Source organism: Ornithorhynchus anatinus, chromosome 5 (assembly GCF_004115215.2).
Source record: "Ornithorhynchus anatinus isolate Pmale09 chromosome 5, mOrnAna1.pri.v4, whole genome shotgun sequence".
Taxonomy (NCBI): Eukaryota; Metazoa; Chordata; class Mammalia; order Monotremata; family Ornithorhynchidae; genus Ornithorhynchus; species Ornithorhynchus anatinus.
The window spans coordinates 79,675,833-79,703,542 of NC_041732.1; the positions used below are offsets into that span (position 1 = coordinate 79,675,833).

General features: G+C 54.9%; 1 protein-coding gene across 1 annotated transcript; it reads left to right on the plus strand.

Annotated features, from left to right (window-relative positions):
- The first annotated feature begins 1,686 nt into the window (after positions 1–1,686).
- On the plus strand, positions 1,687–21,948 carry LOC100090832 (zinc finger and SCAN domain-containing protein 20-like). The gene is made up of 9 exons (XM_039912219.1): positions 1,687–2,306; positions 5,935–6,139; positions 10,212–10,285; positions 10,952–11,036; positions 11,607–12,175; positions 12,218–12,305; positions 14,388–15,113; positions 16,849–17,322; positions 19,982–21,948. The coding sequence occupies exons 1-9, from the start codon at positions 1,941–1,943 to the stop codon at positions 20,842–20,844; spliced, it is 3,450 nt and encodes a 1,149-aa protein (XP_039768153.1). The 5' UTR covers positions 1,687–1,940; the 3' UTR covers positions 20,845–21,948.
- Positions 21,949–27,710: the final 5,762 nt, after the last annotated feature.

Below are 27,710 nucleotides of genomic sequence, written 5' to 3' on the forward strand. Positions count from 1 at the left end.
AGTAGATACTATTGAATGAATACGAGCATGGTAATTGCACCCTCGCCTCTCAAGTGGGGACTGGGGAAGCAGCGTGGCTCAGTGGAAAGAGCCTGGGCTTCGGAGTCAGAGGTCATGGGTTCGACTCCCAACTCTGCCACTTGTCAGCTGCGTGACTGTGGGCGAGTCACTTCACTTCTCTGGGCCTCAGTTCCCTCATCTGTAAAATGGGGATTAACCGTGAGCCTCACGTGGGACAACCCGATGACCCTGTATCTCCCCCAGCGCTTAGAACGGTGCTCGGCACATAGTAAGCGCTTAATAAATACCAACAGTATTATTATTATTACTGAACCATCACCCTCTCCGCCTTCTGGCACACGGAGTCGTCTCCCAAAGCCCCCAGAAAGTGCAGCTGGGGCGCGGTCTGACGGCTTTTACTTTCAGGGCAAGTCGTCATTTCACACTGTGGAGCTTTGGGGGGGGGCAGTGGGCAGGTCACTTCACTTCTCTAGGCCTCAGTTACCTCATCTGTAAAATGGGGATTAACTGTGAGCCTCTCGTGGGGCAACCTGATTACCCTGTAACTACCCCAGCGCATAGAACAATGCTCTGCATAGAGTAAGCGTGACCTCATCTGGAAAATGGGGATTAAGACTGTGAGCCTCACGTGGGACAACCTGATGACCCTGGATCTGCCCCGGCGCTTAGAACAGGGCCGTGCACATAGTAAGCGCTCAACAGATGCCGACGTTATTACGAACGGTGACTCCCCTTTGTCGCCGCAGCGGCTGCCAGTTGGTTCGTGAGCGGAGACGGGCCGGGCAGACACCCCCCCTCACCTCCGTAGCAGCAGAGGAGGGCAGTTTCTCTACGCGACTCTTCAGTCGGATTTATTGCGCGCTTACTGTGTGCAAAGCACCGTACTGAGCTCTTGGGAGAGTACAGAGTAACAACAAAGACGCATTCCCTGCCCACAGCGAGCTCACAGTTCATTCATTCATTCAATCGTATTTATTGAGCGCTTACTCTGTGCAGAGCACTGGACTGAGCGCTCGGAATGAACAAGTCGGCAACAGAGAGAGGCGGTCCCGGCCCTCTGACGGGCTCACGGTCTGATCGGGGGAGACGGACGGACGAGAACGATGGCGATAAATAGAGTCGAGGGGAAGAACGTCTCGTAAAGACGGTGGCGACTAAATAGAATCGAGGCCATGTACATCTCGTTAACAAAATAAATAGGGTAATGAAAACATATACAGTCGAGCGGACGAGTACGGTGCCGAGGGGGTGGGACGGGAGAGGGGGAGGAGCAGAGGGAGAGGGGGCGAGAAGAGGGTTTAGCTGCGGAGAGGTGAAGGGGGGGCGGTAGAGGGAGTGGAGGGAGAAGGGGAGCTCAGTCTGGGAAGGCCTCTCGGAGGAGGTGAGTTTTAAGTAGGGTTTTGAAGAGGGGAAGAGGATCGGTTTGGCGGAGGTGAGGAGGGAGGGCGTTCCGGGACCGCGGGAGGACGCGGCCCCGGGGGTCGACGGCGGGACGGGCGAGACCGAGGGACGGCGAGGAGGTGGGCGGCGGAGGAGCGGAGCGTGCGGGGTGGGCGGCGGAAAGAGGTTCAGGGGAACCGTGAGGCAGCGCGGCCGGGTGGATGGAGCCCGGGCCTGGGAGACGGAGGGGACCCGGGTTCTAATCCCGCCTCCTGCCCCCTGGGCAAGTGGCTTCATTTCTCTGTGCCTCAGTGACCTCCTCGGTAAAATGGGGATAACGACCTAACGGAGACCGTCGAGAAGGATTCCGACGCCGGGATTTGGGGGCGTCCTTTGCTCACGCCGTCCCGTCTCCGGGGAGCTGCGGGCGAAGCGACTGGAAGCGGAGGACCCGGGTCCCCGGGCCGGAGACGTGAACTCAAGCCACCGGGCCCCAGCCGGAGGGAGGCCTCCACCGTCCCGAGCCCCTGCGGTGGACGATGGCGGTAGCCCGGGGCCTGCCGGAGGAGGAGGGCCTCCTCGTAGTCAAGCTGGAAGAAGACGGCCGCCGCGGAGATGAGCCCAGCCCCGAGTCCTCCCGGCGACGCTTCAGACGTTTCCGCTACCGGGAAGCGGCCGGGCCCCGCGAGGCCCTCGGCCGACTCCGGGAGCTCTGCCGTCGGTGGTTGAGGCCGGAGAGGCGCACCAAGGAGCAGATCCTGGAGCAGCTGGTGCTGGAGCAGTTCCTGACCGTCCTGCCGGAGGACATCCGGGCTCGGGTCTGGGATCGCCGTCCGGAGAGCGCGGAGGAAGCGGTGGCCCTCGTGGAGGATTTGAAGCGCCATCCCAGCGGACGGGGACCGCAGGTGAGGAGGAGAAGTCCCGACTGTTTTCTCAGAGAAGCAGCGGGGCTCAGTGGAAAGAGCCCGGGCTTGGGAGTCAGAGGTCGTGGGTTTGACTCCTGGCTCTGCCAACAGCTGCGTGACTGTGGGCGAGTCGCTCCTCTCTGCCTCAGTGCCCTCATCTGTCAAATGGGGATGAAGACTGTGAGCCTCACGTGGGACGACCCGATCACCCTGAATCTCCCCCAGCGATTAGAACAGTGCTCTGCACATAGTAAGCGCTTGACAAATACCAACATTATTATCCGTGAGGGGGAAGACAGGAGAGATGAGCGGGGATAATAATGAGAAGAATAATGGTGGTACTTTTGAGCACTTAGCACTGGGGTAGATGCAAGATCGTCGGGGTCGGGCACAGTCCCTGTCACGATCTGAATCCCCCATTCTACCGGTGAGGGAACGGAGGCACAGAGAAACGAAGTGACTCGCCCAAGGTCACACGGCGGACGGGCGGAGCCGGGATTAGAACCCAGGTCCTTCTGACTCTGATTCCTCCCCCGGGCCACGCTGCTTCAGAGCCAGAGGGGGATTCTGAAGCTCTGTTTTTCTCGTGGTTTTCCTGTTCTGCTGGTGCCTCCCTCGTGAATCGCTATGCTGATTGTGCTTTCTTTGCCTACTAAGAGAAGCAGCGTGGTGTAGTGGAAAGAGCCCGGGCTTGGGAGTCAGAGGTCATGGGTTCTGCCATTTGTCAGCTGTGTGACTGTGGGCAAGTCACGTCACTTTTCTGTGCCTCAGTTACCTCATCTGTAAAATGGGGATTAAGACTGTGAGCCCCACGTGGGACAACCTGATTACCTTGTATCTCCCCCAGGACTCAGAACAGTGCTCTGCACAGAGTAAGTGCTTATTAAATACCAAAATCATTATTATTATTAATGCTAACCATCTCACTGTACCTCGATCTCATCTATCTCACTGCCGACCTCTTGCCCACATCCTACCTCTGTCTGGCCTGGAACGCCCTCCCTCCTCGTATTCAATAGTATTTATTGAGCGCTTACTAGGTGCAGAGCACTGTACTAAGCGCTTGGAATGAACAAGTCGGCAACAGATAGAGACGGTCCCTGCCGTTTGACGGGCTTCAGATAAATAATAATGTTGGTATTTGTTAAGCGCTTGCTACATGCAGAGCACTGTTCTAAGCGCTGGGGTAGATGCAAGGTAATCGGGTTGTCCCACATGAGGCTCCCGGTCTTCATCCCCATTTTTCAGATGAGGGAACTGAGGCCCAGAGAAGTGAAGTGACTTGCCCACAGTCACCCGGCTGCCAGGTGGCAGAGCCGGGATTCAAACCCATGACCTCTGATTCCCAAGCCCGGGCTCTTTCCACTGAGCCACGCTGCTCTCCCCCACTTCAGAGCCTTATAATAATAATAATGATGTTGGTATGTTGGTGAGTCCTTACTGTGTGCAGAGCACTGGGGTAGATACAGGGGAATCAGGGTGTCCCACGTGGGGCTCACAGTCTTCGTCCCCATTTTTCAGATGAGGGAACTGAGGCACAGAGAAGTGAAGTGACCTTCTCAAGGCCCATCTCCTCCAAGAGGCCTTCCCTGACTAAGCCCTCCTCCCCCCTTCTCCCACTCCCTTCTGCGTCGCCCTGACTTGCTCCCTTTATTCATCCCTCTTCCCGGCCCCAAGCACCTACGTACATATCTGTCATTTAATTAAATCTATTAACGTCTGCCTCCCCCTCTGGACCGTGAACTCACCGTGGGCAGAGAATGGATCTATTCGCCGTTGCGCAGTCCTCTCCCAAGCGCTTAGTAACAGTTCTTTCCTTTCACATTAACTAGCGGGACTTTTCCGGCACCATTCATTCATTCAGTCCTATTTCTGGAGTGCTTACTGTGGGCAGAGCACTGTACTAAGCGCTTGGGAGAGTCCAGCGCAACAATAAACGGACCCATTCCCCGCCCACGGTGAGCTCACGGTCTCGAGGAGGGGAGACAGATATAAATGAATGTATTGCGGACGCGGACGTAAGTGCCGTGGGGCCGCGGAGGGGGATGAACAGAGGGAGCGAATCGGGGCGACACGGAAGGGGGTGGGAGAAGAGGAGAGGGGGGCATAGGCAGGGAAGGCTTCTCGGAGGAGGTGTGCCCTCGGTAAGGCCTCTCCAGGAAACGCCCCAAAGTGGACCTTTTTGCCCCATTTTCCCCATTTTATGCCCAAGCTTTCGGGGGGATGACCCGTTTCGCCACCCCACTGAAGAGTGAAGAAGTCGTCTGGGGTCTTGGACTCTTCCTCGACAGCGTACTTGCCTTAGTAGGATCACCCCCTCCCCAGACCCTCGATCAATCAAGCAGTCAAGGATATTTATTGAGCGCTTGCTATGTGCAGAGCACTGTACTAAGCAGTTGGGAGAGTACAGCTGAATTAGCGGGCACGTTCCCTGCCCATGACGAGCTGGCAGTCTACATTCAAGAGTGTCTGGGAGGTATTGACTGTCTCCGGAGAGAAGCAGCGGGGCTCAGTGGAAAGAGGCCGGGCTTGAGAGTCAGAGGTCATGGGTTCTAATCCCGGCTCCGCCACTCGTCAGCTGTGTGACTTTGGGCAAGTCACTTCACTTCTCTGGGCCTCAGCGACCTCATCCGTAAAACGGGGATGAAGACTGTGAGCCCCACGTGGGACCGCCTGATCACCTTGTATCCCCCCTCAGCGCTTAGAGCGGTGCTTTGCACATAGTAAGCGCTTAACAGATACCATACCATCGTTATTAAGTCGTTATCGATCTTAGGATGCCCCATTTGGGGACGTAAGGCGGGGGCCACTTTCACAGCCACCCCCAACGAGCCCCGCAGAACCTCCTGCCGGGTCCGTGCCTGTCTTCTCTCTCTCTCTGGAGGGTTTTCATTCAGTAGTATTTATTGAGCGCTTACTGTGTGCAGAGCACTGTACTAAGCACTTGGAATGGACAGTTCGGCAACAGATAGAGACAATCCCTGCCCATTGACGGGCTTACAGTCTAATCGGGGGAGACGGACAAAAACAAGAGGATGTACATCTCATTAACAAAATAAATAGGGTAATAAAAATATGTACAAATGAGCAGACGAGCACAGTGCTGAGGGGAAGGGAGAAGGGGAGGAGCAGAAGGAAAAGGGGAGAAGAGGGGGCTTAGCTGAGGGGAGGTGAAGGGGGGGCAGAGAGGGAGCAGAGGGAAAAGGGGAAGCTCAGTGTGGGAAGGCCTCTTGGAGGAGGTGAGCTCTCAGTAGGGCTTTGAAGAGGGGAAGAGAGTCAGTTTGGCGGAGGTGAGGAGGGAGGCCGTTCCGGGACCGCGGGAGGACGTGGCCCGGGGGTCGACGGCGGGACGGGCGAGAACGGGGCACGGTGAGGAGGTGGGCGGCGGAGGAGCGGAGCGTGCGGGGTGGGCGGTGGAAAGAGAGAAGGGAGGAGAGGTAGGAGGGGGCCAGGTGATGGAGAGCCTTGTAGCCCAGAGTGAGAAGTTTTTGTTTCGTGCAGAGGTTGATAGGCAACCACTGGAGGTTTTTAAGAAGGGGAGTGACAGGCCCAGAGCCATTTTGGCCAGCCTCCCGGAACCGTCCTCCACACGAGGCCGTTGGGGTGATAAGATTGGGCCTCTTCCCAGGTGGCCGTCCGGGTGCAGGGGCCGGACGTCCTCTCCGAAGAGCCCGGCTCCCCGGGAGGAGATTGGAAGCCTCAGTGCGCCCAGTTAGACCCTGCAGGAGTGAAGCCAGAAGGGGAGCCCCGGGAGACGGTAACCCGAGATCCGCTCCCGGCGCCAGAGGAGCCAGCGAGCCCCAAGGAAGAGCCTCGGAGTCTCCAGGAAAGTGGTAAGACTCGGAGGTCCCGATCGATCCGTCGATCGCTTTGACGGAGAGGGGAGGGGAGGAGATCCCAGAGATGGACAGCGGACGGTGGAATTATCGCCGGGGGATCGTGTCCGCTTACTCTTTCGTAGAAGCAGCAGGGCCTAGTGGATAGAGCCCGGGCCTGGGGTCGGAAGGTCATGGGTTCTAATCCCGGCTCTGCCACTTGTCTGCTGTGTGACCTCCTTCTCTTCTCTGGGCCTCAGTTACCTCATCTGTAAAGTGGGGATTGAGACCGTGAACCCCAGGTGGGTCAGGGACCGCGTCCAACCCGATCTGCTTGTAATTATTTAATATTGGTATTAAGCGCTTACTCTGTGCAGAGCATTGTTCTATGCGCTGGGGTAGTTACAGGGTAATCAGGTTGCCCCACGAGAGGCTCACAGCTAATCCCCATTTTACAGATGAGGTCACTGAGGCACAGAGAAGTGAAGTGACTTGCCCACAGTCACAAAGCTGACAAGTGGCAGAGCCGGGATTCGAACCCATGACCTCTGACTCCCAGGCCCGGGCTCTTTCCACTGAGCCCCGCTTGTATCCACCCCAGGGCTTAGAACAGTGCCTGGCACATAGTAAACACGTAACAAATACCAGAATTGTTATTACTCTCCCGGGGGCTTAGCCGAGTTCTGCACCGACTTTCCGAGCGCTTAGTGCAGTGCTCTGCGCACAGTAAGCGCTCAGTAAATACGACCGGATGAATACAGAACGAACACCTGCTCAGAAAATACTAATGATGGGCCCCGTTTTGGAGCTTTCAGGGACGTGGTAATGGGCCGTCCCAGTCAGTCAGTGGTACGTTTATAGTCTTTGGGGGGGTTTTTTGGTTTTTGTTCAGCGCTTACTACATGCCAGGCACTGTTCTAAGTACTGGGGTTAGCTTAATTCAGTGCCTGGCACATAGTAAGTACTTAAGTGCCATAATTATTATACTATAATTATAAATATATAAATAGTATAATATACACGATAATCCAGTTGGACGCAGTCCCTGCCCCACACAGAGCTCACAGTCTGGACAGATGAGGTAACTGAGGCACGGAAAAGTGAAAAGACTTGCCCAAGGCCCCAGAGCAGACGAGTGGAGGTGCCGGGATCACGATCCAGGTCGTCCGGCTCCCACATCCGTGCTCTTCGTCTTAGGCCGTGCTGCTCACCGTGTACAGAGCTCTGTACTGAGCACCCCGGAAAGCCAGCCACTTACTGAAATTCATCTGCCAAACCGTAGGGTGGTTTTGCAATCGATCAGTGGTATTTATTGAGCGCGGCCTCTCTGCGGAGGAATGTACTAAGCGCTTGGGAGAGTAGAGTATTGCAGAGTTGATAGGCACGTCCACATAGAGCCTACAGACTAGAGGGGGGGGCAGACATTAATATCAATAAATAAAATTACAGATACGTAAGTGCTGGGGGCTGAGGGAAGGGGTGAATCAACCGGTCAGTCAGAGATATTTATTGAGGGCTCGCGGTACGCGGAGCACTCTTCTAGGCGCTTGGGAGAGTACGGTGCAATAGAATTACCAGGCCCCGAATAAAGGGAGCGAATCAGAATAACCACAGGGATCCCCCTCAGGCTCCTGCAGCCTCCTGAATCCGTCCCAGATTAAGCTGCCCCCTCCCCGGACAATTTCAGTTCAATTTAATGATTTTATTGAGCGTTTCCTGGGTGCGGGACACTGTAATAATAATGTCGGTATTTGTTAAGCGCTTACTATGTGCAGAGCACTGTTCTGAGCGCTGGGAGGGATCCAGGGTCATCAGGCTGTCCCACGTGAGGCTCACAGTTAATCCCCATTTTACAGATGAGGTCACTGAGGCCCAGAGAAGTGAAGTGACTCGCCCACAGTCACACAGCTGACAGGTGGCAGAGCCGGGAATCGAACCCATGACCTCTGACTCCGAAGCCCAGGCTCTTTCCACTGAGCGCTTGGAAGGGCACAGTGTAGCAGTGTAACCGACACGTTCCCTGCCCACAACAAGCTTCCGGTCTTGAGGAAATCGTGAGAACTGGGGCAGTTAACAATAATAACGTTGGTATTCGTTAAGCGCTTACTATGTGCCGAGCACCGCTCGGTAAATAAAGGGTGATCAGGTTGTCCCACGTGAGGCTCACGGTCGTCATCCCCATTTTACAGATGAGGTCACTGAGGCACCGAGAAGTTAAGTGACTTGCCCAAAGTCACCCAGCTGACAGGTGTTTCTGGAGAGGCCTAAGCAGCGCCGGGCCGGCTGCTGCTCTTCCACTCCCTTTGCCAGAAGGTTCCACCCTGATGAGGATGATGATTGTGGTATTTGTTAAGCGCTTACTCCGTGCCAGGCACTCTTCTAAGCGCTGGGGTAGATACAGGATAATGGGGTTGGACACAGTCCCTGTCCTATACGGGGTTCACAGTCTCAATCCCCATTCTACAGACGAGATAACTGAGGCACAGAGAAGAGAAAGTGACTTCCCCAAGGTCACACCGCAGCCAAGGTGGCGGAGCCGGGATTTGAACCCCGCTCCTTCTGACTCCCAGACCTCTGGTCTATCCCCTGGGCCACACTGCTTCCCCCGGGAGCGACCATCATCTGAGAACCCCGCGGGTCATTTGAGGCGTCCGTGAGGGAGCTTTTTGTGGACCCTGAGGTCACCCCAAGATTTAGGAAGCTGAAGATAGGAACTAGCCTGTATGAGAATCGGTATCCACTGTATTGATTGAGAGCAATCTACTAAACCCCGGGAGAGTACATAGTAAAATGTTTTTAGATTGTTCATTCAATAGTATTTATTGAGCTCTTATTATGTGCAGAGCACTGTACTAAGCGCTTGGAGTGGACAATTCGGCAGCACCCCTCGTGGGCAGCGGACATGCCCCGCCGACTCTCTTGTATCGTACTCTCCCAAGCCCTTAGGACAGCGCTCTGCAGAAAGTAAGCGCTCAATACATAGGATTGATTAGGGAATTAGAGAATGTCCATCCGACACTCTTTGCCTGGCTGTCGTAGTATCCGAAGAAATGAATCGTGTGCATGGGCACAGCTTCAGGGGGGGGTTTCTACTAACTAGGGGTTTTGCAAGAACACAACCCTTGTGTTGTAGCGCTGGGGATGCGCAAAAGTAGTAGAAGAAGCGTCCCTCCCTCAAGGAGTTTACGATCTAACGGATTGTGCCGAAGTTAGCCGAGACACTGGCTTCGATTTTTTCCAGCCGTGAGAATATCGATGATGATAATGATAATAATTGCGTTGTTTAAGTGCTTACCTTGTGCCGGGCGCCGTACTAAGCGCTGGGGGTGGATCCAAGCAGATCAGGTCGGACACAGTCCCTGTCCCACGTGGGGCTCACAGTCTCAATCCCCATTTTACAGATGAGCTAACTGAAGCACAGAGAATAATAATAATGATGATTGTGGCGTTTGTTAAGTCATTAGTACGTGCCAGACACCATCCTGAGCCGTACGGTAGACACGAGATAGTCGGGTTGGACACAGTTTCTGTCCCACATAGGGCTCACAGTCTTAATCCCATTTTACAGTTGAGGGAACTGAGGCACAGAGACGTAAAGTGACTTGCCCACAGTCACCCACAGCAGACAAGCGGCAGAGCGGGGATTAGAACCCACAACCTTCCGACTCCACCTCGCTGCTCCTCCTGGCCTCAGCCCGTGCCCTGGCCCGGCCGGGCTGTCGATTTTATAGCTTTCCCCTGCCTGGCGTCGACCGCGGACTCAAGCCGGGACGGACCCCCTTCCGGGGCCAGTAAAGAAAACAGAGCCGATTTCAGGCCTACGGAGTCGGGGGAGTTTGACCGGCCTCTTCCCGTGGCGAGCCGTAGCGGACAGCTGGTCTCCGAAGCATCGTTCTGCAACCAGATTGAGAAGGAAATGAAAATATAAAATCCTCAGTGAGCACAAGGATGCTTTTTGTTGTAATTGAAAAAAAACCAGGTACTACTGGAATTAGGGGGTGTCCGGTTTCGAAACAAAAAACGAACCCCTTGGGGTGTTGCGTGACCAGAAACCGAGAGCCGAGACTTTAATGGCTCCTTTTCTCCTCAGCTGTGCTCGCCCGGGTACCTGCCCTGCCCTCGGTGAGGACTGCCAGTGACTGGGAGATGGCGGCCGAATCCCAGGTGAGCCTCCGGTTGGTTCTGCGCCGTTTGAGATTCATTCGATCGTATTTATTGAGTGCTTACTGCGTGCAAAGCGTCGCACTCGACGCATGTGAGAGTTCCGTATAACAAAGACAGACACATTCCCTGCCCACAGTGAGCTTGCAATCTAGAGGTCTTCCCGCCCCGTCGTTTCCCGTCCTTGTGTCCGCTGAGGACGATGGCCTCTTCGGTGAGTGCTCTCGCTTTCCCCGGACACCCCCGGTTGCCCCGAATTGTCCGCTCATTTGTATGTATTTTTATTACCCTATTTATTTTGTCGATGAGGTGTTCATCCCCTTGATTCTATTTATTGCTATTGTTTTAATGAGATGTCCATCCCCTTGATTCCATTTATTGCTATTGTTTTTGTCTGTCCGTCTCCCCCGATTAGACTGCAAGCCCGTCAGTGGGCGGGACTGTCTCTATCTGTTGCCGATCTGTACATTCCAAGCGCTTAGTACAGTGCTCTGCACCTAGTAAGCGCTCAGGAAATACTGTCGAATGCATGAATCTTCTCCATTTCCTCGCCCGAGTTGTCCCCTTCCGGCTCCCACAGTTGGGTGGGATCAGCGAGGACTGAGTGAGGGTCTTGGGCGGTTGTGGGGCCTGTGAGGTGCTCAAACCCCGTCCCCGGATCTCTCCCAGGAAGCCCCGGGCCACCTGAGCCCTGCTCAGAAGGACCTGTACGAGGACGGCAGGCAGGAGGATGAGGCCAACGAGATCCCTCTCGGTAAGGACGCTCTTCCCTCCGAATGAGAAGCTGTGGGCCGGGAAGTGGACGGAGGGGTGGGGCTGCGGGTGGCTAATAATAATTAACAATAACAGTCACGGTACTCGTTAAGTGCTTACTGTGTGCCAAGCACTGTTCTGAGCACTGGGGTAGGTTCAGTCATTCATTCAATCACTTACGGAGCGCTTACTGTGTGCAGAGCACTGTACTAAGCGCTTGGAAAGTACAGTTCAGCAACAGAGACGGTCCCTGCCCACAGAGGGCTCACGGTCCAGTTAGAAGTTCATCAGGTCGGACACAGTCCCTGTCCCCGGCTCCCACTCTTAATCCCCATTTACAGATGATGTAACTGAGGCCCAGAGAAGTGACTCGCCCCAGGTCCCGCAGCAGAAAGGTGGCGGAGCCGGGATCAGAACCCAAGTCCGACTCCCGGGCCCGCGCTGTGGCCGCTAAGCCCCGCGCCTTCTCGGGGCCGCGCTGGGCCTTGGGCGTTGTTGATCTGATTGAAATCTGTCCTCGATCCTCCGTCTGAAGTGGCAACCTGTCCCTCGTTTGCTTCCCTCTGAGCAGAGTGCCCCATCCCCAGATCCAGCCTCTCCCCGTTGGAGCCGGGAAGAGAGCCGCGGGAGCCCGACCTCCGGGGTTCCGGCCGGAGAGAGGACCCGCGAGGCTCCCCTCCGGCCGGAGGGCGAGCGAGACCCGACTCTCCGTCCGCAAGGAAGGAAGGGGACGGCTGGGAAGAGCAGGAGCGGCGGGACGTGGAGGACGCGAAGGTCTCGGGGGTGCTCTGGGGCTACGAGGAGACCAAGACCTTCCTGGCGATCCTCGGCGAGCCGCAGTTTTCCGAAAGGCTGCGGGCCCGTCGCCGGAACCGCCAGGTCTACCGGGCCGTGGCGGAGCGGCTTTGGGAGCGCGGCTTCCTCCGGACGCTGGAGCAGTGTCGCTACCGGTTCAAAAACCTCCAGACCAGCTACCGCAAAGCGAGGATCAGCCGCGTGCCCGCCGCCTGCGCCTTCTACGAGGAGATGGGCACCCTGCTGAGGGTGCGCGCCTCGGCCCTGCCACGCAAGCAGCCCGTCCCGCCGCCCGGAGGCGGAGGTGCCCGGCCGGGAGAGCCCGGGAGGCGGGGGCGCGAGGAGGCCGAGGAAGAGGCCGGCCCGCGGGGCCGCCGGGGCCACCAGAGGGGCCCGGAGGAGCCCGCCCGGGAGCCCGGTGGCCCCGAGGGCTCGGAGCTCGGGCTGAGAGCCCGTGAGTCCCGTGGCTGCTCTGGTAAGGACCTCTCTATTATCGGGGCACGACCCCCCTCTCGGAGGGAGGCAGAGGCAGCAGAAGCGGTCAGGAGAGCCCTGCGGGGAGTCGACAGACCTAATGATAATGTTGGTATTTGTTAAGCGCTTACTAGGTGCCGAGCACTGTTCTAAGCGCTGGGGTAGACACAGGGGAATCGGGTTGTCCCACGTGGGGCTCACGGTCTTCATCCCCATTTTACAGATGAGGGAACTGAGGCCCAGAGAGGTGAAGCGACTCGCCCACAGTCACGCAGCTGCCAAGTGGCAGAGCCGGGATTCGAACCCATGACCTCTGACTCCAAAGCCCGTGCTCTTTCCACTGAGCCACGCTGCTTCTCCAGCCAGGCTGCTTCTCCTAGATGCTCGTCCCTGCCCTGCTGTCAGCGTGGCTCAGCCCGGGCTTTGGAGTCAGAGGTCATGGGTTCGAATCCCAGCTCTGCCACTTGTCAGCTGTGTGACTGTGGGCGAGTCACTTCACCTCTCTGGGCCTCAGTTACCTCTTCTGGAAAATGGGGATTAAGACTGTGCGCCCCACGCGGGACAACCTGATTCCCCCGTGTCTACCCTAGCGCTTAGAACAGTGCTCTGCACATAGTAAGCGCTTAACAGATACCAACATTATTATATATATGACACCGGGATAAAGGTGGCACTTTTTAAAAAATTCTGCCCTCTCCTGGCTCTGCCACTCTCCTACTGTGCGACCTGAGGCAGCTCACTTCATTCTCTGTGCCTCGATTTCTTCTTCCACAAAATGGGAATTCAGTACCAGTTCTCTCTCCCTACACTCTGAGCCAGTCCCCCGTGAGGCGTCCAACCTGATTATCGTGTATCCGTCCTAGTGCTTGGCCCATAGTAAGCGCTTAACAAATACCATCACGGATAGTATCATCCAGAGAGGGTAAATTAAGAGCAGGAAACCCCTGGCTCACAAGAATTTCCTATATACAGGACAGAGTTGAGCCCGTGAGTCGGACGTGCCAATCGATATAATAAATTCCCTTTTCTACTGGGCGGTTAGCGAAGTGCAACAGAAGTTCATCCGAGTCGCTTCCCTTGCCCACAAAAGAAGGTACAACTTATAAACCAAAGCGCAATTTGTCAACCGTTGGAATTCTCCCTTCTTGCCAGCCTCACCCAACCATGAGACTTCCCAGCAGGGCTTTCTGAAAACTACTCCTATACACGCTGCCAACGCTCAGTTCTTCGTGATGTGGGTTTCCACCGGAGAGGACACCGTTAGGGAAATTAATAACAATAATGTTGGCATTTGTGAAGCGCTTACTAGGTGCAGAGCACTGTTCTAAGCGCTGGGGTAGATACAGGGTCATCAGGTTGTCCCACTTGAGGCTCACAGTTAATCCCCAGTTTGCAGACGAGGTGACTGAGGCACGGAGAAGTGACACACAGCCGACAGGTGGCAGAGCCGGGATTCGAACCCATGACCTCTGACTCCCAAGCCCGGGCACTTTCCACTGAGCCACGCAGTAATCCAGTTAGGGAACGTTCTTCCGGCTGCGTGTGTCCCTCTAGGAAGAACGCGATGAAATGGTTTCCGTCCCTTTTCTTCGAAGCAGACTTCCTCAGCGCCCTCATTCGTTCATTCATTCAGTAGTATTTATTGAGCGCTTACTAGGTGCAGGGCACTGTACTGAGCGCTCGGAATGTACAGATCGGTAACAGAGAGAGACAGTCGGTCCCTGCCCTTTGACGGGCTTACGGTCTTTTAGACGCCGACCCGACGGAGCTCCTAAAAAGTGAGGGGGATAAAAAATTGAATCTTCTCTTCACACATTCCTTCTACAGATTCCCCACTGCTCAAGAGAAGAGACTCCAAAGCGTAGACCAAATTTTAGTTGCTAGCGCCTTACTTTGGGCCTTTACAGCCAACTTTGCCTTACTGTTTTCCCCCCAAGTCCCGTCCCCGCTGGTCACCGGGCCCTCGCCCCTGACGATTCACTCATTCAGTAGTATTTACTGAGCGCTTACTATGTGCAGGGCACTGTACTGAGCGCTCGGAATGGACAATTCGGTACCGATCTTTTGATTTCCTCCTCCTCAGGCTTTCCAGTTCCCCAGACGAATGCGCCCCCACCCAAGAAGCCCGGGAAAGACCCACGGAAGCCGGGTCTTCCCGGGAACGAGGAGAGCGAGCGCTCCAGAGGGTCCCGCCTCAGGGAAGAGCGAAAAGCCCGCCGGATCCCGTCGAGGAAGGAAGCGATAAGCTGGGGTGACCAAGAGCAGGGCAGTCTGGAGGATGAGAAGTATGCGGGTGTGCACTGGGGCTACGAGGAAACCAAGATTTTCCTGGCAATCCTGGGCGAGGCCCCGTTCTCCGAGAAGCTCCGGACCTGTCACCGCAACAGCCAGGTGTACCGGGCCATAGCGGAGCGGCTGCAGGAACGCGGCTTCCTCCGGACGCTGGAGCAGTGTCGCTACAGGTTCAAAAACCTCCAGACCAGCTACCGAAAAGCGAGGACCAGCCGCCCTCCGGGGACCTGCCCCTTCTACGAGGAGATTGCTACCCTGATGCGGGCCCGAGCGGCTGCCCGACCCGTATATTCCGTGAGGGAAGGTGAACTTCCTCCTCCTCCGCCGCGCCCGCGTCCTCCTGCTCCCCCTTCTCCCGTGAGAAGGGATGCCGAGACGGAGGAGCTGGAGCGAGGATCCCGGCGGCACCAGGAGACGCCGGCTGAGGCCGTGCCGGAGGATCGCGACCGTGAGGAGGTGGAGCCGAGCCCGGAGCCCGATAGCCCCGGCGCCTCGGCCCTGTTTCACAGCCGCACAGGTGGGAGTTGCTCGGTTAAGGAGCTCCTGCCCCCTCCGAAACCGGGAAGGCGATGGGAACGTAGCGCTTCCCGTGTTCCCCGGCGCACCACGGGGGTGAGGAGGAAGCCCCCCTGTTTCCACCCAGCACCCAAGCCCCTGGAAGCCGAGACGGTGATAGATAATAACCGTGGTATCTGTTAATCGCTTACTCTGGGCCGCGCTCGGTAGTAAGCGCCGGGGTGGATACGAGCAAATCGGGTTGGACGCGGTCCCCGTCCCACGTGGGGCTCCCGGTCTCCGTCCCCATTTTTGCAGATGAGGTCACCGTGGCTCAGAGACGTGAAATGACTTGCCCTGGGTCACCCGGCAGGCGTGGCGGAGCGGAATTAGAACCCGGGACCTTCTGACTCCCGGGCCGGTGCTCTAGGGAGAGAGAGAGAGAGAGATGAGGAGGAGCAAGCCCGCTTTGTCCCCCACGTCTTCAGGGTGTGACCGTTGGGCTAGCTGTGCGGGAGCACCTTCAGGAGGCACCCAGTTAGTCAAACCTGGCCATGCCAGCATTTCTAGGTTGCTCCCGGGAGGTTGCCACATCACCCTGGGCGTTACTCTCTGTTCCCATTCTGCCCAAAATTTTGACCTTCGCCGTGGCCCTGAGTAAATCTCTCCCTCTCTCACCCCCTATCCATTGCCTTTGTTTTTTTCATGGAAGAGAAGCAGCGTGGCCTAGTGGATAGAGCTCGGGCCTGGAAATCCAAAATACCTGGGTTCCGATCCCGGCTCCGCCACTTGTCTGCTGCGTGACCTTGGGCATGTCACTTCAGTGGGCCTCAGTTCCCTCATCGGTAAAATGGGGATTAAGACCCTGAGCCCCGTGTGGGACAAGGGACCGTGTCCAACCCGATTTGCTTGCGTCCACCCCGGCTCTTAGTACGGTGCCTGGCACACAGGAAGGGCTTAAAAAATACCGTGATTATTCTTATTGTTGTAAGTCCTTGTGGGGCCGAGGGGACGGTGAATGAATAATAATAATGTTGGTATTTGTCAAGCGCTTACTATGCGCAGAGCACTGTTCTAAGCGCTGGGGTAGATACAGGGTAATCAGGTTGTCCCACGCGGGGCTCACGATCTTAATCCCCATTTTATAGATGAGGTAACCGAGGCACAGAGAAGTGAAGTGACTTGCCCACCTTCACACAGCTGACGATGAAGGGAGGAAAGGTGATGTAGAAGGGAGAGGGAGAAGTGGAAATGAGGGCCTGGTCAGGGAAGGCCTCCTGGAAGAGATGTGCCTTTCACATTATTTCTCAGGAAACGACTGCCGCAAGACAGGGGGGATGCAGCGCGGCTCAGCGGCAAGAGCTCGGGCTTGGGAGTCAGAGGACATGGGTTCTAATCCCGCCTCCGCCGCTTGTCTGCTGTGTGACCTAGGGCAAGCCGCTTCACTTCTCTGTGCCTCAGTTCCCTCATCTGGAAAACGGGGATGAGGACTGTGAGCCCCACGTGGGACAACCTGCTTACCTTGTATCTACGCCAGAGCTTAGAGCGGTGCTTGGCGCGTAGTAAGCGCTTAACAACTATCAGAATTATTTACGAAGTACTTATAACAGCCCTCATCGAGCCCGTTGTTACCTAAGTAGCTGTGTAGCCCTCATTGGCCGGGTCTGAGCTGATTATACCGTTCATTGCCTAGTCCACTTTACAGATGCTACAGTTACCATTTTTAATACTATTCCCCTTTCCCCCGCCGGCATCAGGTGTGCACTGGGGCTACGAGGAAACCAGGGCCTTCCTCGCCATTCTCGGCGAGTCTCGCTTTTACGAGAAACTGCGAACCCGTCACCCGAACCGTCAGGTCTACCGGGCCGTGGCAGAGCAGCTCCGGGAACGTGGCTTCCTCCGGACGCTGGAGCAGTGCCGGACCAAGTTCAACAGCCTCCAGACGAGCTACCGGAAAGCCAGGAGCGGCCGCGTGCCAGAGACCTGTCCCTTCTACGGGGAGATGGATTCGCTGGTCAACGGCCGGGCGGCCGCCGCGCCGGCCGGCCCGCCGACGGTGGTGGCGGACTCCTCCGGGAGGCTGGGGCCGGGAGGCCGCGACGACTGGCAGAGGGTGGAGGTCGCGGGCGAGACCCCGCTGGACGGAGGGGACGGTGACCGCACGGGTATCGGGCAGCTCGCCCGGGACCCCAAGAGCCCCAGGACTCCAAGTCTTTTCCGAGGCTGCGGCGGTAAGCGGGTGGGCCCCGGCACTCACCCGAGTGTATTAAACATTTGGGGGCGTCAAGTGGACTAGAACTCAGAAAGCTGGGATTCCAGTTGTCGCTCTGTTACGAGCTAGAGGTTGTAGGTTCGTTTCTCCCCGTTCAACTCTGTCAAGTGAGCTCGATAAATCCTGACCCGACCCTCACTGACCGCCGCCGTGGGAGAGTTTGTACCTCCCTCCAACGCTGGATTAACGGGGCCGGTTCCTTTCGTGGGCTTCCACCGAGTGAACCTAGAGCCCGGGTACTAGAAATTATCCTTGAGCAGGGCACGGCTCTATTTCCGGATTAGATTAGATGGGATTACACTGTCAGCCCCGTGAGGGAGTGTGTCGCACCTGATTAATGTGTTTCTAATCCCAGCGCGTAGAACGGTGCTCGACACGTAGTGAGTGCTAAACAAACCCCATAATTATTACCGTAATCATTACTGCAAGATGCCACTCTGCCAGGCATTCGTATTTATTGAGCGCTTCCTGTGTGCAGAGCACAGTACTAAGCGCCTGGGAGACTCCCGGCTCTGCCACCTGTCAGCTGTGTGACTGCGGGCAAGTCACTTCACTTCTCTGTGCCTCATCTGTAAAATGGGGATTCACTGTGAGCCTCACGTGGGACAACCTGATTACTCTGTATCTTCCCCAGCGCTTAGAACAGTGCTCTGCACATAGTAAGCGCTTAACAAATACCAACATTATTATTAAAGAAGCAGCATGGCCCGGTGGATAAAACACTCAAAGGCTAAGAAGTAGGAAGCAAAAGCAGCATGGCTTAGTGGATAGATCGCGGGCCTGAGAGTCAGAAGGACCTGGGTTCTAATCCCAGCTCTGTCACTTGTCTGCTGGGTGACCTTGGACTAGTGACTTCACTTCTCTGGGCCCCAGTTGCCTCATCTGAAAAGCGGGGATTAAGACTGTGAACCCCTGGTAGAACAGAAACTGTGTCACACTAGATTACAGCATGGCCTAGTGGCAAGAGCCCGGGCTTGGGAGTCAGAGGACGTGGGTTCTAATCCCGGCTGTGCCACTTTACTGCCGTGTGACCCTGGGGAAGTCACTTCACTTTTCTGTGCCTCAGTCGCCCAATCTGTAAAATGGGGATTAAGACCGTGAGGCCCACACAAGACAACCTAATTACCTTGTATCTACCCCGGCGCTTAGAACAGTGCTTGGCACAAAGTGCTAAATAAATACTATAATTATTATTACCTTGCATCTACCCCAGTGCTTAGAACAGTGCCTGGCACAGAGTAAGCGCTTAGCAAATACCACAATTATTATTATTATTACAATACAAAAATAAATGGACACATTCCCAATGAGAGCCAGGGCAACTGCCCAGGTCACTGGGGCAGATATTATCTTGGCTGGATCTACCCACTTAGAAGAATGATCAACCTCAGTTAGGCTTTCTTTCCGATTTTCTTCCTGTGGACATTAGCCGTCTGAGCCTTGAAGTCTGCAGACGGTGGAGTTTTGGAAACCCGGTTTTGCTACTCACTCCATATCACTCAGCCCCCTGTTCTGAATTTCGTTGTCGTCCAAACAGCTGACATCCCAAAGTTTAGCTTGGCCAGGAACAGTGAGTGGGATTTCTCCTTGGGCTTAAATAAAAAATAAATGGGCTAGGGGAAGGAGCGTTAATGGCGCCAGTATTTCCTTGAAATTCAGAATGGGGACTCGCTCTCCGTCACTCAGGCCCCCGTCCTGAATTTCGGTGTCGTCCAAGGAGCTGATCAATCAGTGGTATTTATTGAGCGCTCACCATGTGCAGAACACTGTACTAAACCCTTGGGAAAGTGTACAACAGAGTTAGAAGGCACGTACCCTGCCCACAGTGAGCTGGTGTCCCAAAGTTTAACTGACTTCTGTGGGCTAGGAGAGGGAGTGGTGATTGCCTCAGTGTCTCCTCAGTGTTAATGACAATAATATTTGTGGTATTTGAGTGCTTAGTGGAAAGAGCCTGGGCTTCGGAGTCAGAGGTCATGGGTTCGAATGCCAGCACTGCCACTTGTCAGCTGTGTGACTGTGGGCAAGTCACTTCACTTCTCTGTGCCTCAGTTCCCTCATCTGTAAAAGGGGGATTAACTGTGAGCCTCACGTGGGACAACCTGATGACCCTGTATCTACCCCAGCGCTTAGAACAGTGCTCGGCACATAGTAAGCGCTTAATAAATACAAATACCAACTATTTGTCAAGGACTGTTCTAAGTGCTGGGGTAGATGCAATCCCTGTCCCACATGGGGCTCTTAGTCTTAATCCCCGTTTTAACAGACGAGGTCATAACTGAGGCCTAGAGAAGTGAAGTGACTTGTCCAGGGTCACCCAACAGACAAGAGTCGGAGCCGGGATTAGAACCCAGGTCCTTCTGACTCCCAGGCCCGTGCTCTATCCATCAGGCGATGCTACAATACGACAGTCCACATGCTCAACCGGGATCATTTTTTCCCAGGACGAAAAGCCTCGAAATAGAAATTCTGTTTCAGTCTGGAACCTTCTCTGCTCCCAGCCTCTCCTTGAGGCAGCTCAACTCTTTATGCCTCAGTTTTCTCCCCCAGTTCCCCATAACCTTTTCCCGTTCTTCAGCATAGGGGAGGTTGATTGATTACGTTTTTTACAATTCTTTCAGAATTGAGCATCAAGAGGAAGAACCAAGAAGAGAGTCCAAAGCGGGACCTTTCTTGCAAAGCGGCACCACGTGGGATATTCTCAGAAAAGTCTGAAATGCCCAAGCTTCCGAACTGGGGAAAAGCTTGCGAAAATGAGTACGTATTGGGCAGACAGTGGGAGAAATACCCGGGAAAGAGATCGGGGAAACCCGCCTGCCCAGAGGAATTGCAAGCCTTCTTAGTTCAGAAGGTGACCTCCCCTGAAGGGAAGCCGTACAAATGTCTGGAATGTGGAAAAAGCTTCAGTTGGAGGTCTCACCTCGTCACCCATCAGCGAATCCACACCGGAGAGAAACCCTACAAGTGTCTCGAATGCGGGAAGAGCTTCAGTTGGCGGTCACACCTCAACACCCACCTGCGGATCCACACGGGAGAAAAACCCTACAGATGCCTCGAATGCGGGAAGGACTTCAGCGACGGGGCGGGCCTCACGGCCCACCGGAGGATCCACACGGGGGAGAAGCCCTACGCCTGTGACGTGTGTGGGAAAAGCTTCAGACTCAGCCCCAGCCTGGTCGTGCACCAGAGGATCCACACCGGGGAGAAACCCTATAAATGTAGTGAGTGTGGTAAAGGTTTCAACAACAGCTCTCACTTCAGTGCTCACTGGCGAACGCACACGGGGGAGAAACCCCACGAATGCCCCGAGTGCGGAAAGAGCTTCAGTAAAGGCTCTGCCCTCACCAAACACCGGAGGATCCACGTGCGGGAGACGCTCCCGCTGCAGCCTCGGCTGAACTGCCCCCCGGGAACCCCTTGTGGGAGGGATCCCGTCAGCGTATTAAGTTTGGGAAGACCCGCCGGCAAAGAACGCACCTTCTAGCCCACGGAAGACACCCCTCGTCGAGGAAAAATGCAGCCCACGGGATCCCAGAAGTCTCCTGCCGGGTGTGAAGCCAAGCTCGCCAAAGGGGCAGCGGCCCGGGCGCGTAGGTCGACGCCCTTTGCCCTTGCCAGCCGGGTGTCTTCGACTCACCGCACGGATCTCTGTCCTCCTCCTCTGTGCCGGTACAACGTGGGGGAAGAATTCTGCTAAAGACATCGCCTCCTTCTTCCTCCCTCTATATAGCAACGCTCGGTCCTCGCTATGTAGAGGTCGCACTTCGAGGGCTAAATGTAGCTCTTTCCCTAACCCTCCCGTCTTGGACTACGGCAGGGGTCTCCGGTCCTTGGTACTGTTACCCCGCTCGGTGAATAAACCACTTAATTAGATTCAAAGCATTGGGCTGGGCCCCAGATAGCGGGAAAGTGACAAGAGAAACCAGGAGATGACTTTCCCAGTTTGCAGTCGGGTTGGCCCGGGTGGGGAGAGAGATTTTTTTTTCCATTTTGTACAAGGCAGCGAGAGCAGCGATGCTTCCGACCTGTGATTTTCGGTCTCGTGGCGGGGCGGCCGAGGGCGGAGTCGCGGATCCCAGCAGCAGCAGATCAGATAGCGGAGTTTCAGGGATCGAGCCGGGCTAGAGCACCGTGCGGCCCGAGGGTCTGAGTTCCGAGCCAAGCCCGAGAGCCGTAAATCCATCCTTGGCCTAAGATCAGGCTGGGCCCGAGGGAATCCCGAGTCGGACTGGGGGAGTAAAAGCAGGGTGCGGTCCCCCGTGGGCTGCTGGAACTCATCCCGGGGAGACGTGAATTCGTAGATGTGTATGATAAGACCTCGGTCGCGCCTACGGGAAGCCATCGGGCCCGGGACGTGCCCATCAGGGGGCCGCCAGGGAAACGATGGCCTAGCTTGGGGCTTCAAGCCTTCCCCCGGGGCCCGCAGAAGTCGTGTCCCTCTTTGAAATCTGGGAATGCAGAAGGCGTGGGCTTCGCTAACTCATCCTCCTTATGTTAACCGCTACACAGAATGAGGCCTTAGACTACGGTGAATGTAATCCCCGCTCTCTCTATTACCCCAATAAAATAGTACTTAGCATCCCTCGCCTTTTTCGCGTGAAGTGGAAGTTTAAGACACTCGAAAGGGTGTTTGTCAGAAGGAATGAGAAACCTTATGTTGCTGTTGAAGTCTCAACCCAGCTTGAACTGCTGAGGAGGAAAAGTGGGATGCCGGTAATAGTAATAGTATTTGTTAAGCACTTACTACGTGCCAGGCACCGTACTAAGCGTTGGGGTGGATACAAGTAAATCGGGTTGGACAGGGTCCCTGTCCCACGTGGGATTTCACAGTCCCGATCCTCATTTTACAGATGAGGTCACCGAGGCCCAGACAAGTGAAGAGACTGGCCCAAGGTCACACAGCAGACGAGCGGTGGAGCCGGGATTCCAGTGGGGGCGGGATCTAGGGGTCTTCAGCATCGTCATTACGAAACCGTAAGAACCGAGGACCCATTGGGGACGGGGCCCCGAGCTAACCTGCGGAAGTCTAAGTCTCAAACCCCGCCCTTGAGACATTTATACCAACTCTGTGTCATCGGTAAGCCGGGGAAACGGCCTGCCATCAGTGGAAAGAGCCTAAGCCTGGAAATCAGAGAAACTGGGTTCCGATCCCAGCTCTGCCACTTGTCTGCTGTGTGTGACCTCGGACAAGTCGCTTAACTTCTCTGTGCTTCAGTTTCCTCATCTGTAAAATGGGGATTGAATCCTATTCCCTCCTGTTTAGATTGTGACCCCCTTCCTTGGGGGACAGAGACTGGTCAAACCTGATTATCTTCTATCTACTCCAGCAGTCAGTACAGTGCTTGGCACTCAATTTTTACTGTACTCTCTTAAGTGCTTAGGATAGTGCTCTTCATACAGTAAGCACTCAGTAAGTACCACTGATGGATCGACAGATCATAAAGGGGAAAGATAAACGGACCCGAATTTCGAATGTGTAAAGTTGAGAGGGATGGCTCCATATAAATCATAAACAGCAAAGTGCCTAGGAGTGTTGACTGATAATGATGGTATTTGTCAAGCTCTTACTATGTGCCGTGCACTGTTCTAAGCGCTGGAGTAGATACAGGATAATCAAGTTGGCCCCTGTGGGGCTCACGGTCTCAAGCGCCATTTTACAGATGAGGGAACCGAGGCACAGAGCAGTCAAGTGACTTGCCCAGAGGCACACAGCCGACGAGTGGCGGAGCCGGGATTGGAACCCGTGACCTCTGACTCCCAAGCCCGGGCTCTTGCCGCTAAGCCAAGTGGTAGAGTGGCAGATGGATCGGGGAAGACCTTGACAAAGTGGGTATGGAGTGGTGTTAGGCAGAAACTAGCAGCGGGGCCAAGGGAGAACGGCCTGAGCGATGAATCAGAAGGAGAAGAGAATTGGCGAGGGTGAGAAGTGTAATTGGGAGAAGTGAAAAGCACCAGCTGGGATGTGGGAGAAGCTCCCCCCTCCCTCTATCGAACGGAAACTCCTCACCGTCGGCTTGAAGGCCCTCAAAACAGCTCTTTCCCCTCCTTATCCTCCCTCCTCTCCCACCGCATGCCAGCCCACGTGTTTTGCTCCTCTAACGCCCTACTCCCTTCGCCTCTCATCTCACCGTCAACCTCTTGCTACATCCAGAAGCAGCGTGACTCAGTGGAAGGAGCCCGGGCTTGGGAGTCAGAGGTCGTGGGTTCTAATCCCGGCTCCGTCGCTTGCCAGCTGTGTGACTTTGGGCCAGTCACTTCACTTCTCTGTGCCTCAGTTACCTCATCTGGAAAATGGGGATTAAAACTGTGAGCCCCACGTGGGACGACCTCATCACCTCGTATCCCCCAGCGCTTAGAAGAGTGCTTTGCACATAGTAAGCGCTTAACACATACCACCATTGATTTTAGAAGCAGCGTGGCTCAGTGGAAAGAGCCCGGGCTTGGGAGTCAGGGGTCATGGGTTCGAAACCTGGCTCTGCCACTTGTCAGCCGGGTGACTGTGGGCAAGTCACTTCACTTCTCTGGGCCTCAGTTACCTCATCTGGAAAAGGGGGATTAACTGTGAGCCTCACGTGGGACAGCCTGATGACCCTGTATCTCCCCCAGCGCTTAGAACAGTGCTCTGCATATAGTAAGCCCTTAACAGATACCAACATTATTATCATCATTATTATTACCTTCCCTTCTGCCCGGAACTCCCTTCCCGCTTCACATATCCGGACGGAGCGACAGCCCCACGTGGGACTCATCGTCGAGGATTCGGGGAACGGGCCTGCAGGTGACCCTTGGTGTGGAATGACCCAAGGCTGTCCACAGATTAAAGGACTCTGGGGAGATTCTGGAAGCCGTCACTGGCTTAAACTAACAGTCCCCCGGGAGCTTCCAGCGCACCGATCTACGGGAATCAAAAAGCGCTTGAGATGATGATGTAGGCGCTGTTTGGTTCCGATTCCATCATACTGTACGTACGATTTGTGCAGATCGCTGCGCTAAGCACTTGGGAAAGTACAATATCAAAGTAAACACGTTCCCTGCCCACAACGAGCTTTCAGTCCTCTGAAAACTCTGTAAGCTCACGTATCCAAGAGGATGGGAACCACTTTACGGTATTCTCCTAGAACTCTGACCTGGCAGTGACCTTAAAAAGACAGCGGTCACGTACCCCTTGTCAGCTGTGTGACTGTGGGCAAGTCACTTCTCTGGGCCTCAGCTACCTCATCTGTAAAATGGGGATTAAGACCGTGAGCCTCGTGTGGGACAACCTGATTACCCTGTATTAACAGTGCTCTGCACATAGTAAGCGCTTAACAGATACCAACATTTTTATTACTAGCCTGTTGTGCCAAGGAAAACCTAAGCCCAACCAAAAGATTTTTAATAGATATTCCTAGGTGGAAAGATGACATTCAATTGATAGTTGACTGTGAGCTTACAAGAAACTTGTCTGCCCACTCCGGTATACTGTCCTCTCCCGACAGGTTAGTATCGTGCTCTGCACGCACTAAGCGCTCAGTAAAGCACCGGAAGCAGCTTGGCCTCGTGGATAAAGCGCGAGCCTCGGAGTCAGGGGAACTGGGTTCCGACGCTGGCTCTAATGGTGCCTGCTGTGTGACCTTGGGCAAGGCATTTAACTTTTCTGTGCCTCAGTTTCCTCAACTGCAAAATGGGGATTCATTGCCTGTTCTCCCTCCTACTTAGACTGTGAACCCCGTGTCAGGTAGTCGTATTTACGGAGCACTTTCTGAGTGCAGAGCACTGTATTAAGCGCTTGGGAGAGTACAGTGTAACAATAAACAGACACATTCCCTGCCCCAACGAGCTTAGTCTGGGATAGGGACTGTAGCCTCATGTGGGCCAACCTGATTACCCTGTATCTACCCCAGCGCTTAGAACAGTGCTCTGCACATAGTAAGCGCTTAACAAATACCAACATTATTATTCAGCTCGATTAACTTGTAGTAATAATAATTGTGGTATTTTTTAAGCACTTATGTGCCAAGCACTGTTCTAAGCACTAGGGTAGATACAGGTCAATCAGGTTGGACACAGTCCCTGTCCCTCATGAGGCTCACACTCAACCCCCATTTTTACAGTTGAGGGAACTGAGGCCCAGAGAAGTTAAGTGACCTGCCCGAGGTCATACAGCAGGCACCTGGCAGAGCTGGGTTTAGAATCCAGGTCCTTCTGACTCCCAGGCCCACGCTCTAGCCACTAAGCCACCCAGCCAGGGTCCCGTTTCCAGCCATGTAACCTCTGGGTCTACATAATAATTGTGGTATTAGTTAAGCGCTTGCCCAACACTGTCCTAAGCACCGCAGTGGATACAAGTAAATCAGGTTGGACACACGTGGGGCTCACAGTCTTCAATCTCCATTTTAGAGATGAGGTAACTGAGGCACTGAGAAGCCAAGTGACTTGCCCAAGGTCACACAGAGGACAAGTGGCGGAGTCAGGATTAGAACCTAAGGCTTTCTGACTCCCACTTCGCCATAAAGCTGCTAAGCTGGTCTCGTTTTGGCAAGGCCGCCTGTCTCCTCAGCTTCCAATATTTGCAGCTCCTCCAGGCTGAAGTTATCCTGTGAAGACTTCTCTTTTTCAGTGAGACACCCCCCGTCCCGGCTCTGGGGTAGGGGTCTCTCACGAGAGAGAGAGAGAGAGAGAGAGAGAGCGGTCTTCTCAGGGACCCAGGTGACCCCCTGCCCCAGAGTCACCCCCCCCCCCGAGCCTTTTGGGTTAAGCAACTAACACTGACCCTTCCCCTCCTCCTCCCTTGCACCCCAACCCTCCCACCATTCTCTGTTGGTATATGTGTCTGTGTCTTTAATACCTTTCTTTAGTGCTATTTGTTAAGTGCTTACTATGTGCCAGATACCATCCCAAGCAATGCTGTAGATACGAGATGATTGGGAGTCAGAGTTCATGGGTTCGAATCCCGGCTCTGCCACTTGGCAGCTGTGTGACTGTGGGCAAGTCACATCCCTTCTCTGTGCCTCAGTTCCCTCATCTGTAAAAGGGGGATCAACTGTGAGTCTCACGTGGGACAACCTGATTCCCCTGTATCTCCCCCAGCGCTTAGAACGGTGCTCTGCACACAGGAAGCACTTAACAAATACCAACATTATTATTATCATCAGATCGGACACAGTCCCCGTCCCATGTGGGACTCCCAGCCTTGATCCCCATTTTGAGACGAGGTAACCGAAGCGCAAGAGAAGTAATAATGTTGGTGTTTGGTATTTGTTAAACGCTTACTATGTGCCGAGCACTGTTCTAAGCGCTGGGGTAGACACAGGGGAATCAGGTTGTCCCACGTGGGGCTCACAGTCTTCATCCCCATTTTACAGATGAGGGAACTGAGGCACTGAGAAGTTAAGTGACTTGCCCAAAGTCACACAGCTGACAAGTGGCCGAGGCGGGATTCGAACCCATGACCTCTGACTCCAAAGCCCGTGCTCTTTCCACTGAGCCACGCTGCTTCTCGTGAAAGAAGTGAAATGTCCAAGGTCACACAGCAGACAGGTGGTGGAGCTGGAATTAGAAACCACGTCCCCTGATTCCTTTGGCTTGTGCTCTTCCCACTAGGCCATGCCTCTTCTCTCTCAGCCTTCAAGTTCACCTTCTTTTTCTAACCCTAGACTGGGCAGATGGGTCCCAAGGAGAGCTCGTGGAGCCACATCATCTCCCCAGTGGCTTTTAGGCCCTCAGTCACCTTGCCCCCTCCCACCTCCCCTCATTAATTTCCTACTACAACTTCTCCCTCTACCTCCATCTCGTCTATCTCACCACCGACCTCTGGCCCACGTCCTGCCTCCGGCCTGGAACCCCTTCCCTCCTCATATCCTATAGACAATGATTCTCCCCGCCTTCAAGGCTTTTAGAGAAGCAGCGTGGCTCAGTGGAAAGAGCCTGGGCTCGGGAGGCAGAGGTCATGGGTTCGAATGCCAGCTCTGCCACTTGTCAGCTGGGTGACCGGGGGCAAGTCACTTCACTTCTCTGTGCCTCAGTTCCTTCATCTGTAAAATGGGGATTAACTGTGAGCCTCACGTGGTTCAACCCGATGACCCTGTATCTACCCCAGCGCTTAGAACAGTGCTCTGCACGTAGTAAGCGCTTAACAAGCCACGCCCGGGCTTGTTCGCGTTGCTCAACTCTTGGCAGTAGCTGAGCCGGTAGAGAGGTGGCTCGGAGTATTGTAGGTCCCGTTCCCCTTCACTGACTCCCGGGGGCTTCTGGAAAACCAGTTTAAACTTGCCAAGATTTGGCCTGGGCCCAGGTCCCGGCTGCTTTCTCTGCTGTAGGATAGTGTGTATGTATGTGTGTTTACATGTGCGTGTGGAAGTATGTGTTTAT

Excerpts from the sequence above, each read along its gene's own strand:
- LOC100090832 (XM_039912219.1), top strand. The coding sequence starts at position 1,941 with ATGGCGGTAGCCCGGGGCCTGCCGGAGGAGGAGGGCCTCCTCGTAGTC. Across the intron at positions 12,306-14,387 it reads TGAGTCCCGTGGCTGCTCTG|GCTTTCCAGTTCCCCAGACG; the intron begins GTAAGGACCTCT and ends CCTCCTCCTCAG. Across the intron at positions 17,323-19,981 it reads TCTTTTCCGAGGCTGCGGCG|AATTGAGCATCAAGAGGAAG; the intron begins GTAAGCGGGTGG and ends CAATTCTTTCAG.